We start from the raw sequence: 18,581 nt of genomic DNA, 5'->3' as shown, positions 1-18,581 counted from the left end.
GAGGCATCCTACCAGCACACACGCAACAAATGTTAGCTGAAAAGATTACACTTTACTGCAATTTACAATTGTGCTTGGAAGAAATTCACCGCAGGTTCTCCACCTCAGTGTTGGCAGCTCAAGGGCAAAGCACGTGAGAAGGAAAGGAAGGGGAGGGATAACCCACCCTCCCTTTGTACAAAGCACACAAAGAAGTGAGAGGCTGCGCAACAACCACTTACCAAGTGTGTTGTGGACACCATCAGCTTCCTCTTTCACACTTTCATCCAGGCGCTCTAAATTCTGCACCAACAAGGCCACAACCTGACCCTCCACCTACAGCACCGTGGTCAGAGGCAAGATAAAAACATGAGAGTGAAGTGGAAAAAGGAAGATGACAAAGGAAGGCCTAATAGACAATACATAAATATCAATAAGCCCTGCTGAAACATCCTGCCAGACACGATTCTGATCAGGAGACATTAACAACCTTGCTCTAAAATCTCAAAGGTAGCAAAAGGATTCACCAAGTAAATCTGACACTGTTTGTCCTAATTAATTAAACAGGTTTTAGGTTTCAGATTAAACAGAAAAACATCTGGAGGGAAAACATGAACCCTGTCTGACTTATTAACTGCATCAGCCCTAATTGATTTATAATCCCACCGAATTCTTAAGGCACCACAAACCACCACGTTCTAACTGTCAGCCCTGCGAGCAGTTCCACCTTCAGCAGCTTGCAGCTGGTCTGTCTGCACTTTGTTCCATCCTCCACCTTACTGGGCATAAAAAGCTGAAGGAACAATGTTCACACATGCAGATTCAGATCTGAAAGATGAATGATCGCCAGCTGAAGCCTGACATTTAAATCCTGCTAAGATGAATGTACCAAGCTGACTTCAGTGAGTTAACGAAACCATGACAGAAGAGCAGGAGCAGAAACCCACACCTGCAGCTGGGGTTGCAGCCCCTCACCACAAGCAGTCTGCACTTACAGCTGCAATTGGACAGAGGCCAGATTGACTTTGGCTATCTTCCCATTGTGGATGTGAGCTTGGAAAAGTCAGACGAAGTAACATTTGCAATTCAAAACACTTAATTGGTTTTGTGTTCAGTGAAACCACGGAAGAAAAATACAAACTACCCTAAAACATTAGATCTACTTCTTTATTTTTTTATAAGTAATTTTAAAAGTAAGTATCTAAACATTGCTCCCAAGACACACCTGACCAGGTTCTTTCAGGGAGAACAATAAGGCATCTAAAAGCTGGCCATTACCTGTGGGCTGGTGACAAGGTATGCAGAGAAAGAACTTTACTTCATTTACTCGATCCCCACACATTCTACAGAAAAGACCTTCTCTACCAGCTCCTCTCTGCCATTTCATTCACCCACAAACCCTTCCACAAAGGCAGAATAATTAAGAACAGCCCAGAGCCAGCGGAGGAGCCCAGCTCCAGGCCAATGTCATTAACCTCTGGAGGCAGCAGTGACCGGACAACAGGGACTATAGGAAAAAACACAGTCCCCAAACAAAACGATCAGAAGAAAACCAATAATTCCCTGTCTTTCTCCTTCAACCTAACAGTTACAGAACAAGACAGAGTCACAATGTTTAACAACTGCAATTCACCAACAGCTGCCTGAAGGTAGAACAGACAAGCAAATCTCAATCCTTGCTGGGCATTGCTTCTCTCAGCTTGGCATCCCCCTGCTGAGGGATGGGAGGCAATCAGCACCAACACCAAGATGGAGGGAAGCAAGGCAGTTCAGAGGATTCGCTGTTGAGTCATTAAAATAATGTGGAGTTTACTACTTACCAGAGCGTCTATGAGGACTTCAGCTCCTTCTTCACTCTCATGGAGAGTATCTATATCAGTCAGCTCTTGGAGCAAGTCTACCACAGCTATGGAAACATGTGCCAGATGTTAAGGACAATCTACACAGCGCCAAACACCTTCAGTATTTAAAATAAACAAACAAAACCCAACAGACATTGCTTTTAGATCACTTTTAGATCTAAAAGATCTAAAGATCTTTTAGACATTTATTTTAGATCACTTTTAGATCAGTGAGCTCATGGCATGACACAGAACAGGTAACTCATTAAACAAGTGGGGCACAGGAACACCAAAGCACCAGAATCAGGGAATCTAACTACTAAGAGTGATAAAAATGCACATAACTGGGTGCTTACTGTGACACGATATTTTGCTGTTACTTGATAATGCTAAATTTTTGATATTTTTAAGTCAAAGTTGCTATAGTTGGCATAACTAGGCACCATCTTGCACTGCCAAGATTGAACACAACCCAAAAGAAAGGAGTTATAATAACCTGATTAGGGTACAATGCTCGCAATGATAACCCGATTCAGCAGACACCTAACAAGGCCACAGCGTGGAGCAGAAGCACTAACCCCCTTCTGCCTGGCCCAATTAGGACAGCACGCTCCTCTAACCATGTACCTCTCAGGAGCAGCAGAGCTTCTGCCAGCCCAATTTTCACTCATTAACACTGGACTGCATAACACACGGTTCCCCTGACTGCTACACAGCTCTCTGCTACTAAGAGATGTATTCCACCTCATTAGAGCCACTTTCCTATTCTCTCAGACGCTCCGATCAATCTTGCCCAATTCCCACTAGGGTAGAACAGGGTACACAGTTTTCCACATGTCCTATATAACAACTTCGTGATGAATCTCTTTAAAATTCATAGGCTAACAACCCAGCCTCCCAGTTCTGCTGTTTGTGCACTTGCTCAGGCATACACACAGTGACAGGAAGAGTATTTTAAAACATCTTTCATAGCAAGGTTAGAGTCACGACTTACCAGGAAAGGCAGTAAGAGAGCTGCCTGTCCCACTCCCAAGCTACCCTGCACTGCTGAAGGTGTTTAGCAGTACAATTACTGCTCTCATCATACTCTACAGCAATCCTCAGACAAGCCAAAGCTATCTGGACATGTTCATGATGTGCCAAAAGTGGCAGAGAACAAGTTTTGATAGCAAGGTAAAGCGTATCTCAATAAGCAGGTTGAGTGAAAATAACCTGCCTTGCATTTATGCTGCAAGGAGTCAACTTCTAAGCAACTCCTCTACACCAGACCACAACATTTTCTTCTTAAAAGCCCTTTTAAAGTTGCGTGTTTCAAAACACCTCAGAAAGACTGATGAGTCCTGTCTACTTCTTTATAGATAAAGAAAAGTCAAGGATTAATGACTTTCCCTAGGCCACGTACAACAAAAAGAAAATACCACAAACCTCCTGCGGTCCCAAGACAAAGTCCAGTGCCCTTCCCAATCAGGTTCATTGCTCCTTCTATTCACTAACGTATGTCAACAGAAGACCTCTTAAATCATGTCACAACACTTCAGTTTAATCTACCGTAGAGTATTTTACAAGCAATGCAGATTGAGCCCTATTTAAAAGGCTGCACAATGGTGGGCAAAGCACAGTTCTATTTATCAGCTGAAGGCCAGGCGTGAAGGCACAAGGATGTTCAGCAAACAACAGTTCTATACCAGACTACTAAAACTTTAACAGTATAGAGAGAAAATTGTGAAGCGTCCTTAGAGGAGCAAGGGAGAGCTGTACACAGGGGTCAGGTTTAGGGACACAAGAAATAACTGGTTGTAGAACTGTCACTGCTATTTACACCATCAGAGGGGCTACCCACAAATTCCAGCTTTGAGAATAACACACCAAAGCTATGGGCACACGAAGGATATTTCACATGTATAAAATAGGGTGTAGCACCATGGTGAGCTAGTCCATGGCAAAGAGCTGAAAGCATAAGCTCAGCCTTCTATAAAAAAGGGCATATTAGTCTCATTTTTACTAGGGATTGTTCCAGACAAAGGCTGCACACAGTTCAAGGTTATAATGCTGTTAAGCCCATGCTTCAGTTTTTTGCTGTGCTGTTTTGCTGCGTTGCTTCAGCTATGCCATTCATCTGTTTGTACTCCAACACAGCCACTCAAACTTAGATGAAAGGTTCATAAAACGAGAAAGGAGAACAAAAACAGTGGGGGGGAAAAAAAGAAAATCAGAATCAATATTACTTGAACAAAGAAAGCCTCGCTTGAAAAATAAAAAGGAAGGCATAAATTCAGTGTAGTGGAAAAGAAGAGAAAAAAAACACATAGCAGCAGCAGCCTATGCAAGCAGGTTATAGGAGATTACAGAGGAGTGCAGAAAGCCTCTCACGGGAGAGCTACTTTAAACCACTGGAGGATATCTGTGTTGTCGTGTCCAAGCAGCCCGAGGAGAGACTGCACAGCATTCAGTTCCACCAGCAGGTGGTACAGGTCCGGCATTGTCGCAATCACATGCATCTCCTGAATGATGTCATTTAAATCCAGTTCGGACTCCATGAACCTGAGGCAAGACAAGAAAAGCACATTGTTTGTGCTTTACAGACACAGCCCTCCTCCAAAAAGAGAGCAACAGCTTCTCATAAGATCCCACATAAGCCCAGCTACATGCAGCCTCAGCAATGATTCCCTGTGGTCATGTGGAATGAAAAGCTTACAGCTTTGGAAACAAAGCAACTTCTTTAGATACCTAAAAGGGAAATTATGAAACTTCATTTCATTTCTGTGCTCCCAAAATAAAAAGAACAGGAATCAGAATTTCAGTTTCCTAGTCTTGTAAAAACAGCAAGAATTTAATAAATCAGAACATTTCCCTTGGTTGCAAATTATATTTTTCATGTCATAGTTGAAAATGACTTTTTTTCCCCCCAACCATCTATGGGTCTCCATCAGAAGTCTCAATAATGTCATTTTTGATTAAGAAAGTTAGTTTCAAAGGCAGTTTATAAGAGCTTAATGGCAATAACTGTTGTTATGTAGGTCATGTATGTCATGTATGGTATGTTATGTAAATGAAAGAAGTCACTTTAGGGCTGAAACAAAAGCCAAGGCCACAGTGGTGGTACAGAGGGGCTGAGCACAATCTTACTTCTCTGGATTGTCAGGAAACTTGATCCGCAGCTCCTGGTTTTTGTAAGATCTCTTCTCAAAGGTGAGAATCATCTTTTTCACTGAGCTTTCATCCAAAGGTTCCTCCTAATCAAATTGGAAAGAGCAGAAAACTGAACTTAGCAAGGTTAGCTTCAAGGGGGTGCACGCAGCAGCTCAGTGAGACCACACTGTCTGAAATGAAGGATCAGCGACAAAAACAGCTATTTGCAATGGCCCTATCTGGCACCATCAGCCCTAGTGAAGCTTTCTGCTCCTGACAGAACACAGTAAATTTACACTAGCAGCTTAAGCCCATGGGCAATTTCTTTCCACAAGTTCATTGCGCCGTGTCTTTCTGCAGATCTACATTTAACTGCCCTGAGTTTATGTTCTATCGTGTTTTCCTCACTTGGATAAGCCTTCACTTCTATTTTAAAGTCTTTTTTGAAAGGAAAAAAAATTTAAAAAAAAAATCAAAAAAAATCAATATTTTACTCTACTACTTCCCTTTCATTTTGGAAAAGTCTTCTAAAGCATTTCTCAATTGTCAGTGTTACACCAGTAATGCAGCTTTAGCTCCCTACCTGTTACCTACAAATACAATCCCATTATTTTCCTTGTTTCCTGATTTTAAGGCATTTCTTTTATCGCAATCACTACTACAGAAAAGTTCTTAAAACAGAAAAGAAACCAGGCCTCTGCACCCCTTACACCATGCTCTTCATCCCACTCATGGTTAAACCAAGAACTGCTTCTGGTATTAAGGATTCCTTATGGAGTGAATTGAAGCAGCAATCTGAAACCAGATAAAGAATTTCAATTTCTTCAGCAAACTCCATTACAATAACAACAGCAGTCCAAGGGAAGATAGTTAAAGTCTTCCATTACTATTGGATTTTCTACCTTCTTAAGTCCAACCTGCTACAGCACTTCAGAGTTATGTCACCACCCCATTCTGGTGATCAATAGTGCAACACACAGACCACATTCTTCCTCCAATGGCACAATTTCAATCCACAACAGCACCATCACAGGTACTGACGCTGCTCCCCTCTATTTCATTTGACTCTGCTTCCTCTAATATGTATTACTGTAACATCTCCATTAGAATCTGCTTTTTATGCACACCACATTACAGTGCCCTACAGATTAGCTTGCCTCCATCACATTTACTGATACAAAGAGCCTTTTGATGGTGCTTGGATTAACTGTGTTCCAAGATAATAAGAAAGAGATGGGAGTTCTAAAGGAACGCTGGACTCCCAGCCCTTCCAACGGCTGGGTGGGAGAGCTGCACCTGACAAAGGCTCACACAGTGCAGGAATCCACACGACTCGAGCCGCCCAGCAGGGCTTCTGCCTGCAACCATTCATCCTGGAGCTCAAACGCTACAGAAATCCAGCATTATCTTCTTCAACTACCAACTACCAGCAGCTAACTGCCATGGCAATAGCTCAACACCAGAAACACAAGGGAGATTTTCAGAGATGAACGCTAGCAATGCCATACGCAAAGGGGAGCGATATGATACGAACCGACAAGATTCTGCAGCAGTGAGTGTATTTATTTCAAGTTAAAAAAATAAAATCAAACTGGACAGAGACATCAGGAAGGGAATATCTTTTAGATTCACACCAATCCACGTGTCACACTTATAGCAATCTCTTCCCTGGCCCTTGGCAGAAGGGCCAGTGCCGCATTGAATTTCTGTCTCCAAGGCTTGAAATCATTTGCCCTTGACAGCTGCTACCCCCCTCTGCTGACCCAAGACCTTTCTTGTGTAGAAGAATGTTTATTTGCAGCTGCTGCACAGTCAGAAACAGAAGGAGAAGGGGAGCAGCTGCATGCCTGGGAGTACTGATGAGAATAACAGTTAGAAAACCATACAGAATCCAGAAAACATCTTCCAAAAATACAATCTAAAAGGTAATTTGCATCCCCTCACCTAATACAGGCTGAAATCTTTATTCTCTCCCTTCACATTCCCCCCCTTTAAGAAGTTATCCTTATGTTGAAAGAACAACCCCACCTTAGGCTGTATGTGGCACATGACCAGCCAGCTTCATCACCTATATGGTACAAAAAGAACAGCTCAGAGAAGCAGTTTAGTTCTTGCTCCTTTCCCACAGAACATCCATGATTTACCTCCTCGTCCTCCTCTTCTCCATCCCTTTCAATTATCTGAAGAAGTTTCTTCTTCTCATCATCGGTTTCCTCCTGCACAGCAGACTCCTCTTCCCTATGACGCCCATGCTCCCGCGCACTCACTTGTTTCCGACGTGCTTTGATTTCTTCCTCCTCTTCATCACGGGGCCGCTTCGTCCCTCGGTTAGGCTACAAAGAAAGAAACAATGTGAGTGAGTGCAGCCCTCCTGCGACCCTCACAAAGCACAGCACCAACGGTACCAAACGTGCTGAGGAAATTCGGACAAGTTGTTTAAAGCTCTTCCTCACACAGCGCCAAACTCTGAAAACCAGAAAGGAAATGAATTTAGTTATAAGGGGAACATCATATGATGAGATGGATGGCTCTGCCAAGAGCTATGTCAACAGCCTGCCTTGTTTGATCTATGAATGTGATTCGTGGGAAAATATCTCCATAGGGAACAGAGCGGTACTTACAGATGAGAAGTGCCAACGTGCACTGCTCAGTGGCTGGGCAGCCTGGAGGCTCCGGAATCAGCTGGGGCAGCTGAGAGCCTCATGTCTGAGGCACAGCAGAGAGATATGCTTAAGCATATAGGAGTGAAATATAACATTTGTACCCACCTAGTATGTGAGTTTATGGTGAATTCCCCTTGATTTCCCCCATCCCTTTGTCTGAAGTTGGCGAGCACCGTGCAGAGATCAAAGCCCAATTCATGCAATGCAGGATAGGAGCACTGCTGCTCGCTGCAACTCTGCAGGGCTCTGGCAACAGATTAAGCAGTAGTTTATTTGGAACAACCTATCATTTTATCCTACAATTCCCATTTAATTGGCAAAATTAAACATAATTTGCCAAGGACAAGAAAACATCCATTAACCCTAATCCCATGTTTTAATTCAGACTAGAGGGGATGAAAGCATTTGCAACAGAAGAAAAACTCTCTCCAAAAATGATAAGGGTATTACATTTGGTCTTGCTCACACTTTTTGAAGGACAACCAAGTATTCTATGCTCTGTAGCTACAGGAAAACAGAATTTGATTCGTTATTACTTACCAGCAGCAAGTGCATTAAGAACAGAATTCAGACGCATTCACACTTTGTGAGCCACTCGAGTTGCCTGGAAGGTGGTTTCTTATTTTCTCAGGCCTAACATTCGTCCAACCTATTTCCTAAGGTGCCACACAGCAGAAATACCAGCCCCTCTAGTGTGGGGCTGTCTGACACACTGCAAATCACAGCACACTCACACAAGTGCAAGGCCAGCTTTTAACTGAGCTGGAATCAAACCAGAGAGGAATCCAAAGGCTCGCATAGAGAAAGGAGAGACCTGAGGGCTGGCAGTCACAGCCCTGCAACATTCGCCTTCCATGTTTCTCAGTTCAAGTTCCAGAAAATCATTCCTTGTTCTCATTTCTAAACATTAAAAAAGGAAAATCCAATGAGACCGGAGCAGTAATGAGGGAGCGAGGGAGCTGTGCTTTGTTAGATGCAAAGTAATGTACCACAGGCAGGGACTACATCAACAGAACAAAACCTAAATTAAAACTCCATCATGAAACCAACCCCATTTCCTCTGAGTACACAATCCACAGCAGCAGCATTTACATCCTGTTTCAATCTCAATTATTTTTATCCTTTTTTGTATTTATGCATTGTTGGGGGGGGAAAGGGGGAGAAAGGAGGGGGGAATCTTCTATAATACATAACAGAAGTCATTATGATAAATTATGGAAGTGCCCAGCATGCAATTATTAATGCTGCCAACACACTGGCAATAGACAGTAATTGAATTCCCAGGCAAGCGTTATTAAGCAGGCATTAAGGTTTTTCCTTTTGTTATTGATGTTATGCTAAACCTTACTGAGAATATTGCAATTTTTCCACCCGGTGCTATTAACACTAAGAAATCAAGGCAGAAGTGAAGCACCTGCATTCCTGCCCAATACACCAGAGATGCGCAGCCACGAGCAGCTGATTTAAGGCGAGCATTAAACTTCTGCTCATTGATTTTCAGCTTTGTTTTGCACCGTTTCTTCCTAAAGGACTGTTAGCAACCAACAGGAATTAAGCACGCGCTGTGCTCTGACCGCAGCATTTTGCTAAGCAGCCACACACACACACACAGTGTTTGTTTAAATCACTGCTGAGCTGCACGCACCCAACTTTCATCTTGCTGGAAGAAGAGGGAAAGTTAATTGTTTAATAAATACAACGTGGATGGATTGTTTTTTACTCGGTTGTGCTGAGGTGCGTTTGGCACAAAGCTGGAATTCATTGGAAAGAGCAGAAGAAAACCGTTTTTAAATGGCTTTATGAGTTGAGCTTAATTTTCTTCCCACTGAATGCAGTGTGTCTGCAGTCATTTATTCCGAAGATGTTTCCATTTCAATCCAACACCGAGATCACCACACACACACACACACAAGGTTATTAATAAGGAAGCTGATGTTTATGAAAAGCAGTGAAACAACAGCTGCTGAGTGGTACAGAAGGATCCTCCTGTGTCTGTGCTGCACTACCTGCACTCAGGGCTCCCCCCACATCACAAACATGCATCCCGTTGTGTGCTGCAGAGGGTGATGCCCCAAACCTCGGAGTGAAGATCAGCTCGGGGCTGCATTGCCCCACTCAGAGCAGTGGCTGCATGGATATAAAAGATCTCCATCTTTAAAGCTTGCCTTCAATATCAGGGAGCTTCAGAGAAACCTCGCCAAAGGAATTTCATATTACCTAGGCGTCTACCTCGTAAGTAACCTTGTTATTGTGAAGCTCTGAAAGTATTAGTTCATGAAATCGGAAATAAATCTTCATAAGTGACACTGCTGCTGTGTGGCCACGTCAGCCAACTGCAACACACGCAGAGCAGCACTGCAGAATGCAGCTGTTGGGTCAGGGCTCCGAAAGCAAACCTCACACCTCCACAGCCACCTTCTTTCTGTCTGTATCTTTGGCTTCTGAAATTTGCTTCCAGCCTTTGAATTTTGCTTCCAATCAGGCTGCTGCCAATCTCACTTGGCACCAAAGCACGGCACTTCTTTATAGCCCATTACAGACTGAGAACTGGTACCAGGACAATGTGGTACCCTTAGGAAACCCAAGTGCTCCAAATGAAAGAAGGAAGAACAGAGCTGCATCTGCATGGACAGTTTAAGTTAATAGAACAGATCCTTTCCCTTTTCACCTTCCCCCACAGTAAGGCACACAAGGCCCTGAGGCAGCGTTGTACTATGAGAGGCACACAGATGAAGTTTCACCTCCTTGTTTTATATGGCTGCCATATGGAAATGTGAAACAAACCACCAAAAATATATACAATAATATACATACAATATATACAATGACCAAAAGCTGCATGTTTATCTGGAGGGTACAAACACTGTACAAACACTACGCCATCCCTGGACCTGGGATGCTCTGCAAGGACAGAGCCCAACGTGCCACAGCCCCAGCAGCAGGGCAGGGAAGCACACTGGTTTCTTTGGCTGACTCTTCCACACTTCCCACTTTGATGGCCAAAGATACAAGCAGAAAGAGAGCACAAGGTCTGCACACAGCTGCAGGAGCCACACCAAAGAAGCTCCAGGCACGGGGTCACAAGCATGAGGCCATCACGCTCTGACCAGGAGACACAGTGAGAGCAGCCAGCAGCCTGCCCAGCTCTGCTGCTTCCACCATCAGACACATCCATTATGTCACCAATCCACAGCAAACAGCCTGTGCCAGCAGCTGGAATTACTGCGCCCCTCCAACAACATGCTGAGATCCATCCCATCACAAGCAGTGCTCCACCAGTTCCAACAGCAGGACAAACCTGCTGCACAAATTGCACCCCATTACAGCTTCCCCCTTTTGTTATCCCATTTCACAAATATTTCATTAAAAAATTAGCAATGCATAATCATCACTCAGAGCTGAAATCTGCATTTAACGAGAATGGAAATAATCTCCCTTATTCCCTCCCACACCAATTGAAAGAGATGTCTGAAAATAACCAGAGCTGGCTTTGTCCCTATAATTACCCGCTGTAATCAGAAAGCAGACACGGAGGATCTGGGCACAGTGTTTCTGGGCAGCACAGCAGCAATATTTAATCATCAGTTTAGACCATCTGCAACTGTTTTGCAGCAACACATAAAGTTTATGGATTACTGAGCTTTGTATAAGCTGCCAGGTGCCGGGTCTGTTTATTTGGCCTTTTTTTTTTGCTGCAGGAGGTTCCTTTTCCCATTCTGACAGACATCGAGTGCCCAGCTGGCAGCACAGAACCCAAAATCTTCCACACCAAACCTGGCACTGAGGGAGAACATCTTGATTAAGCAAAGGCACGGATTAAGTGTTTAGAGGAAAACAATTTGAAACAATATAAAACTGGGCTTCTTTGCTGAGGGAAGCTGAGAAACTGACTCATTTGCAGCAGGTTAAAATCAGACAGCAGCCATCACACCCAGCCCTTCCCTGACAGCCACTGCTGCTCTGCAGTGAGGATGGATGAAGCTATCCCAATACAGAATCCCATGAGACGAGAGCATGAACCTTCATGCAGGTGGAACCGGAGCAGGGCAGGAGCTGCTTTATGAGCTACCCATCAGCCTTGCCTTGGTAGCAGCAGCTCTACCACTGACCTGGCTCTGTCGCACCACACACGAGGCAGCATGCGCACAGGCACAACACAGGGCTGGCTGCTCTGAATGTTATGAGAACATACACAGGGCAGCCCTGCTGTGCTGCCTGTAGGACAGCAGCTGCAGGCAAAGCCCACCACTCCCTGCCTTCATTCCAATGTTACAGATGCAGGTACCGCACTGAAGGGACTGTGTCTATCAGAACCAGAGCTCCTGTGCTGCCTCCTGCTCCCTCTCACCTCTGTTCACCTTTCTACCTAATTCCAGAGCTCTGAATCTGGGGACACGTGAAGTCCAGCTCTTGCTCTCATGCAATACATCACCTCCTGACACAGAAACATTGGTGTCCTGAGACCTGGAGAGCACAAAACCAGAACACCTGCAGAATGAATCTCAGTTGGAATCTGATGGATAAACTCAACAGCGAGAGAAGCTGCTGCAACACCTGGCAGCCACAAAGTGCATCTCCATGTGCTGCTTCCACATCATGGCAGCAAACCGAGGGCAGGCAAAGAGCCCAACACAGAGCAATGGGAAAACCAAAGGGATCAAAAGCAAACATACACTGTGCTCCAGGGCAGGATGGTGCTATGAAGGCCTCAACATTTTCAGAGCATGAGAAAAGCAAAAAGAATCCAAACTAAAATCTGAATAAAGGCTTAAAACCAACAGAAGTCAACTAGTAACTAACAGGTTTACCTTTACATTCCATAGGTATAAACTGCATCACACAACAAATAAATAACACTGATACAAATAATGCTTCACTCTCCTTCACCTCAGCCAAAGGAACACAAGAAACAACCATAATAACCCGATATTTAAGAAGCACAGAAGAATAACTGGACATTTAATAAGGATATAAAGCACAGGGAACATGCGGACAGGCCGCACCAACACACAGCTCCATCCCAGCCCTGAGGCAGCCGGATCTGCAGCCGTATCACAGTGTCAGCACGGTCAGGGCCCCCCCGCTTCCATCCCGTTCCCCCCATCCCACCTGGTAACTCAGCAGCTCCCCGACGTCCATAGCACCGACCGGGCCCCACCGCCGCCGAACTGTCGTAAAGCACCGGGATAGCACGACACCGTGCCGTAAAGCGAGGGAGAGCAGGCGCACTGCGAGGGAGCCACTCTGCCGGAAAGTGAGAGCTGAGACGCGCTGTCGCAAAACGCCGCACCGTCGTAAAGCGCCGCCATGACACGTGTGGGATGCGAGTGGTAATTGGGGTGGGGGCAGCTCGGCTCGGCACCAACCTTATAGAGCGTATTTCTTGATTGCCTCGGAGCCCGAATCGTTGTTCACGGCCCAGCGGCGTTGTTACCTCAGCAGGAGGGCGCTGAGAGGAATTAAAGACATCCATAACGTGTGAGAGGGGGCCCAGCGCCCCGCAGGGACCGGGAAAGGGATGGAGCTGCAAAATGAAAGCCACAAATCTGAGCTGCGGGGCTGAGATACATAGAGGAGAATTATTGGCTCTATTGGCTTCCATTCACCGAGTGCTGGGGCAATGGGGGGCAATGAGGGGGTCTAAGGGGCATTGGGGGGGTCTGGAGGACACTGGGGGGCTCTGAGGGGTATTTGGGGGGCTCTGGGGGGTATTAGGGGGCACTGAGGGGTATTTGGGGGCACTGGGTGGGCTCTGAGGGGTATTGGGGGTATTTGGGGGGCTCTGAGGGGTATTTGGGGGCTCTGAGGGGCAGCAATAGAGGCCCCATGTGATGGCAGTGAGCACAGCACAGGGCTGTGCAATGCAGCTGCCATTGGAACAGCCTTTGGTTTCTGCCGGCTCCTCCTGGATGTGTTTCCAGCACAGCCTTATTGCAGCCCAGGAAACTCAATTCTCAGCGAGCTGCTGCAGGGCAGGATTGGATAACGGTGTGTTTTCATGCAGTGAGGGCAGTGCGAGCACAGGGACAAAATATTGAATTAAAAAGCAAAACCAGAAGCAAAAACAAACACAAAACAATCAAAAAACACCCACCCAGCCAACTCCAATAATCGAAAGGATGGATGTGAACAGAAGCTCTTGGCACATGAAGCAGGTCCAGCACCCAGAGCTGCAGGAGGGCTGTGCTGCACCCCTCACCTGGAGATCACGGCCCTACGGCCCCATAGCACTGCAGAGAGAATCTCTGCCTTGGTTTGATCCCTGCTTTGCTTTTCAATCCAGATGCCTCCAGATCTAATTCCCTATAAATAATTGTACTGAGTAACCCGGGTCCCCCGGTGATTAACTAAACACACGGAGCCTTGCTGAAATTGAATTAGTGGTGTGCGCTCAGCCGTTATTGCCCTCCCCGCATCATGCATATTAATGAGGGGTTATTAAGAAATGTAAATGATGCCTCAGGGGGTTGGGAGTGCAAAGATGGGGTAGGGGGGGGTCGGGGAGGCGTGGGTTGATATGCCAAACCATTAGGAAAACAGCCTGATTGAAGGCACTTTGTTAATGATGTCAGATCTTGCTCTTTCTTGGATGCTGCGACGTTTCCGGATGTTTTCCTTTTTTTTTTATTAAAATGAGAAAAAAAAAAAAGAAAACGAGTCGTAACTGGAATGTGAAATGAGCATTTGCAAAGCAGAAAATCCACTGGTGCTAAGCAGCCTTGGGGAGAGATGGGGGCTCTATGGGGTGGGGGGTGTAGGGCTCTGACCCAGCCCAGCCCCAGCATTGCCCGACCTGTGTTGGTTTGGCATCACTGGCCAGGAGAGAGCGAGCGTGCCAAAGCTCATGCATTTTAACAGGCTCTCTCAAGCACTCCCCTCACCGTGGAATAAAAGCTGACAGGTGCAGCTGAGTTAATCAGAGTGGATAATGGAGGGAGAGAAAGAAATCTCATACCAAATTGCTGAAGGAATCGTGAGCCCGGGCTTGAAGGTATCCAATTAAATAGGGATGAAGCTTTAAGGCAAAGCCTGTCCTTCCCTTAGCATGCCTTGATGCACAGGATGGACAGGGGCATGGGGTTTTGCAGGGACCCGGCCCCATATGGGGAGGGCACAGGGGGGTCTCAGCCCCTCAGTGCTGTGGGGACAGCCCCATCCCTACACTGTTACCTGTCCCAGTGCCACGGCCCTGCAGCCAGTCCTGTACCAATCCCACCCTTCCAGTGCTGGATGAAGGCTGTGCCAATAAGCAGCTCAAAAATGCATGTTTAATGCAGCCACACTGTGGCTGATACCATCCGCTGGCATCACTGCCACTTCATCATGGATAAATCAGGCGGCCCGGGATGGCAACCGCACGCAGGCATTTGTTAGTATTCAGGTCTCTCCGTGCTGATGGCTTCATAACTCCAGACTTGCCTCTTAATTGCACCCGTAAGTGTTGAAATTACTGAAGGGTAAAATGCAAATTGGCTGTAACCTTTCTGCAGCTCAGCACCGTGTGGGCAGATATTTCCTCTTTCCTAAATGCTGGTGGAGCTGGGAATCATCCCACGCCAAGGAGAGGAAGAGCCCTGCTTGGGGGCAGCTCTGCTATGGAGCTCCTTGGAGCTGGGCAGCATGTGATAGAACAGAGCAAAGCCATGGAATCATGCTGGGTATACCAGGCTGGGCTAAATGGGGTGTGCAGGAGAGAGGTGCTCCCACCACAGCCCCCACAGCACTGCTCAAAGCCCCGGCACAGCTGGAGCTACGGTGCCGTAGTGGCACCTTATTTATGGCTCTGCTTCCCCGAGTTAAACTCTACAAAGTGTGACAATCAAAATTAAGGATTTCTCCAGAAAATCAGCCTGGGGGGAAATAGCTGGTGAGGCCGGTGGAGATTTCCCAGCGGTGACTTTTAAATTAAAGGGGGAAAAAAAAAATAAATAATTCCTTTAATTTGGCAGCATGTTTGGGATGCAGCTCGCTGGGCGCATTATTATCCGGCTCAGCAAACACTCCTGGAATGAACCCACTCCAAACCACCCCCAACCCGTGTCCACATCCCCGCATCCCTCACACCCCACTGCTGCAGTGACAGGTTTCTGCCCCACGTCGGGCACTGCTTGTCCCACAGAGACCATCATGCAGCTGCTTGGCACAGGGACATGGGGACCGAGCCAGGAACGTGGTACAGCCGGCCCCGGCTCCTTCCAGATGAGGCAATGAAATTATTTTTCTACTTGAGTAGTTTTCAATTTAGATTAAGAAAAATCTGTGCTCCGTTAGCGGCGTTGCAGTAAATCACGAGTGAGAGGCACGCCGTGGCTGACAGCCCGATCGCTTATCGGCACTGAAGCTTTCTCACATTGACAGGCCCCGGGGTGTGACATTGAGCCAGGGTGGGGGCGGCAGTGACTGGGGTATGGGGGTCCCAAAGTGCCCACATAGTCTGGCATGGTGCCCTCCACAGCCCATTGCAGAGAGCTGGAGCAGCCCAAAGGGGTCGGGGTGCGAGGTGCAGCCCTGAGTCCTCAATACAGCATTCAGGGGGTCCCAGCTCTCAGACCTTGGGGATGGCTCTGCCTGCACCATCACCCCACGTGCCCTCCTGCACAGAGCTGAGCCTCACCTGCATGCAGCACCCAGTGCAGCAGTGGTTGTCCCCATTGGTAGCTGTGCTGCTGCTGGGCTGGGGGCAATCCCCATCCTCACACACGCCTCCATGCCGCTGGCACTCTGCAGGGAGCACCTGGCCCAGCACCATCAGAAGGAGCATTTGACAGCAAACAAACCATTTTTTTTCCCTCTGGCTCTTTCAGCTCGTTTATCGCCTGCACAGGGCAAGCAGAGCTGTCATTGCCTGAACCTCACTCATCCGTTTAACCTTGGGGGAAGAAACACATTTGTGGCGGATAGCATGCATCAGATGGTGGCACGGGAAGAGCCTGTAGCTGCTGCGCCTGATGGATGGGCTACACGGGCCTCGCCTGACCTGTGCTTGTATGTTATCTGCATTGCTGCAGGAGGCTTTTCATCACGCCGACAGCTCCGCCATCACCTGCCTGGCAGAGCTCCTTGCTGGGCAGCAGCCACGCAGCTGCGGTGCCATCACAGCACCAGGCAGGAGATGGTGAGCTGTGTTGTGTATGAAGGCTGTGCCATATACCCAGCAAGGATGGCATCACCACCTGCACTTCCACCTCCTCTGGATGGGCCCGTGGGGAGCAGCCAGCCCTGAGCTGAGCAGTGTCAGGAGCTGCAGTGTCCATGTGGGGCTGCCTCTGATTCTGGGCACAGCACCCATCCATCCCTAGGCACAAATATCACCCATTCCTGGGTACAGACACCCATCCTTCCCTGTGCTGAGGGGTCCCTGTGGCTGTGCCCTGCCAACACGTGTGGTGTCAGGTACAGCCCTGCACGCAGCTCAGCACCGGGGCTGCACCACCATGGAGCAGCAGCAGGCACAGCTCCCATCCCCGGAGGCACTGGAGCAAAGGCTGGGAATAAACGACTCTGTTTATGAAGCCCATAATGGAGCCAGCAAAATCAGTCACTCAGCACAGTGGCAGCGCTGCGCTAATGGGATGTTATTTATGGCACTTCCCTGATGGTACAGGAGCTCCATGCATCCCACTGTCAGGCATTGCCCCCTGTGCCTTGACACCGCATGGCACAGGAGGGGGCAGGAGTTGGGGCAGGCAGTGGGGTTGTGGTTCTGAAACTGGGCATGATACACGGGGAGCAAATGACACCCACAATGCTGAAGCATCAAGGCTGGGGGGCTGGCGGGGGGCATCGCCACCAGCAGTGCCAGCAGAAGGAGAGGGCCAGGCTGTCACACGTGTCCTTTGGGTGACATTTTGCCAATGAAGGGTCCTGTGACATTGACGGAGAGGGTATTGAGCCGGGCAGCGCCGTGCCCGGTGACGGATGAGCGCTGCCAAGAGCCGACACAGAAGCCATTTGGTGTGGGGAGATGATAGATGCTAACACTAATTTTAAACACAGGCAGCCGAATTCCTCCAGACAGGCGCGGCACTCAGGATTTAGGGCACAGCTGCTGGGTTCAGATAAGGTGTGAAATCAGCCCGGTGCGCAGGGTGTTACCCAATAACGATCTCCTCGTGATGGATGGGGGCATCTTCCCACTGCAACCTCACATTTGGAGCCTTTCATGTCTCCTGGCATCAATTCTTCTTCCTGCTGGGGAATGTGATCCAGTCCCAAACCCAGAGCAAGGGGGCTCTGATCCACGTGGGCAGCACTAGGACACGGCTCAGCCCCAAATAGTTACGGCAAAAGTGATGCTTGAAATGGCAATTGCTGTGCTTGTCTGTAGCATTTAATCTTTCTTCTGACCTTATAAAAAAATCTATTTGTGTTGCGATTTTAAACTCAGTTCTTAAATCACCTACTACAGGCTTCACACTGTATTAATTTCTCCTCAAGCAAATGAGTTTGGTATTTGCTCTTTTCCAGTAGCATCAGTGCTGGAGAGCACAGCGGATGCATGGCATTTCTGGCCCTCAGCTCAAAGCTGAGTATGACACATGCACCTCCTTCTGAGAGGTGGAAGAGTAAAGGCAGCACCAGGAGAGCCATCCCATCCCATTGCATCCCATTGCATCCCATTGCATCCCATTGCATCCCATTGCATCCCATTGCGATCCATCCCATCCCATCCCATCCCATCCCATCCCATCCCATCCCATCCCATCCCATCCCATCCCATCCCATTACATCCCCCTTAATTCCATCCCATCCCACTCCATCCCATCCCACTTGATTTTATCCCATCCCACACCCTCTTCTCCACTGCCAGGAGAAGCAGGAGCTGCACTGGAGGCAGTGGGGCAGTGCAGGGATGCACAGCTGCAGTTGGAGCTGACAAGCTGCTGGCACACTGCTGTTGATTCAGAGGTGGCTGCTGCAGAGGTGATGCGTGGTCAGCTTGCCTCATTATTGTGCAAATTGCTGGAAA

At 47.5% G+C, this 18,581-nt stretch overlaps 1 protein-coding gene across 1 annotated transcript in view; it reads right to left on the bottom strand.

The window, feature by feature from the left end:
- CTNNBL1 (catenin beta like 1) overlaps positions 1 to 12,852 on the bottom strand; it is a 37,691-nt gene extending 24,839 nt beyond the window's left edge. Inside the window, exons 1-6 of the mRNA XM_015882064.2 lie at positions 12,722 to 12,852; positions 7,094 to 7,282; positions 4,947 to 5,053; positions 4,222 to 4,361; positions 1,800 to 1,897; positions 222 to 315 (exon numbers count right to left, since the gene is read on the bottom strand). Coding sequence (XP_015737550.1) covers positions 222 to 315; positions 1,800 to 1,897; positions 4,222 to 4,361; positions 4,947 to 5,053; positions 7,094 to 7,282; positions 12,722 to 12,751 — 658 coding nt within the window. The 5' untranslated portion in view covers positions 12,752 to 12,852. The remainder of the gene's footprint in view (positions 1 to 221; positions 316 to 1,799; positions 1,898 to 4,221; positions 4,362 to 4,946; positions 5,054 to 7,093; positions 7,283 to 12,721) is intronic.
- Between the last annotated feature and the right edge of the window lie 5,729 nt (positions 12,853 to 18,581).

This window comes from Coturnix japonica, chromosome 20 (assembly GCF_001577835.2).
Source record: "Coturnix japonica isolate 7356 chromosome 20, Coturnix japonica 2.1, whole genome shotgun sequence".
NCBI classification, from domain to species: Eukaryota; Metazoa; Chordata; class Aves; order Galliformes; family Phasianidae; genus Coturnix; species Coturnix japonica.
Note: the sequence above shows the minus strand (reverse complement) of the source record. Positions and strands in the feature narration are given on the sequence as shown.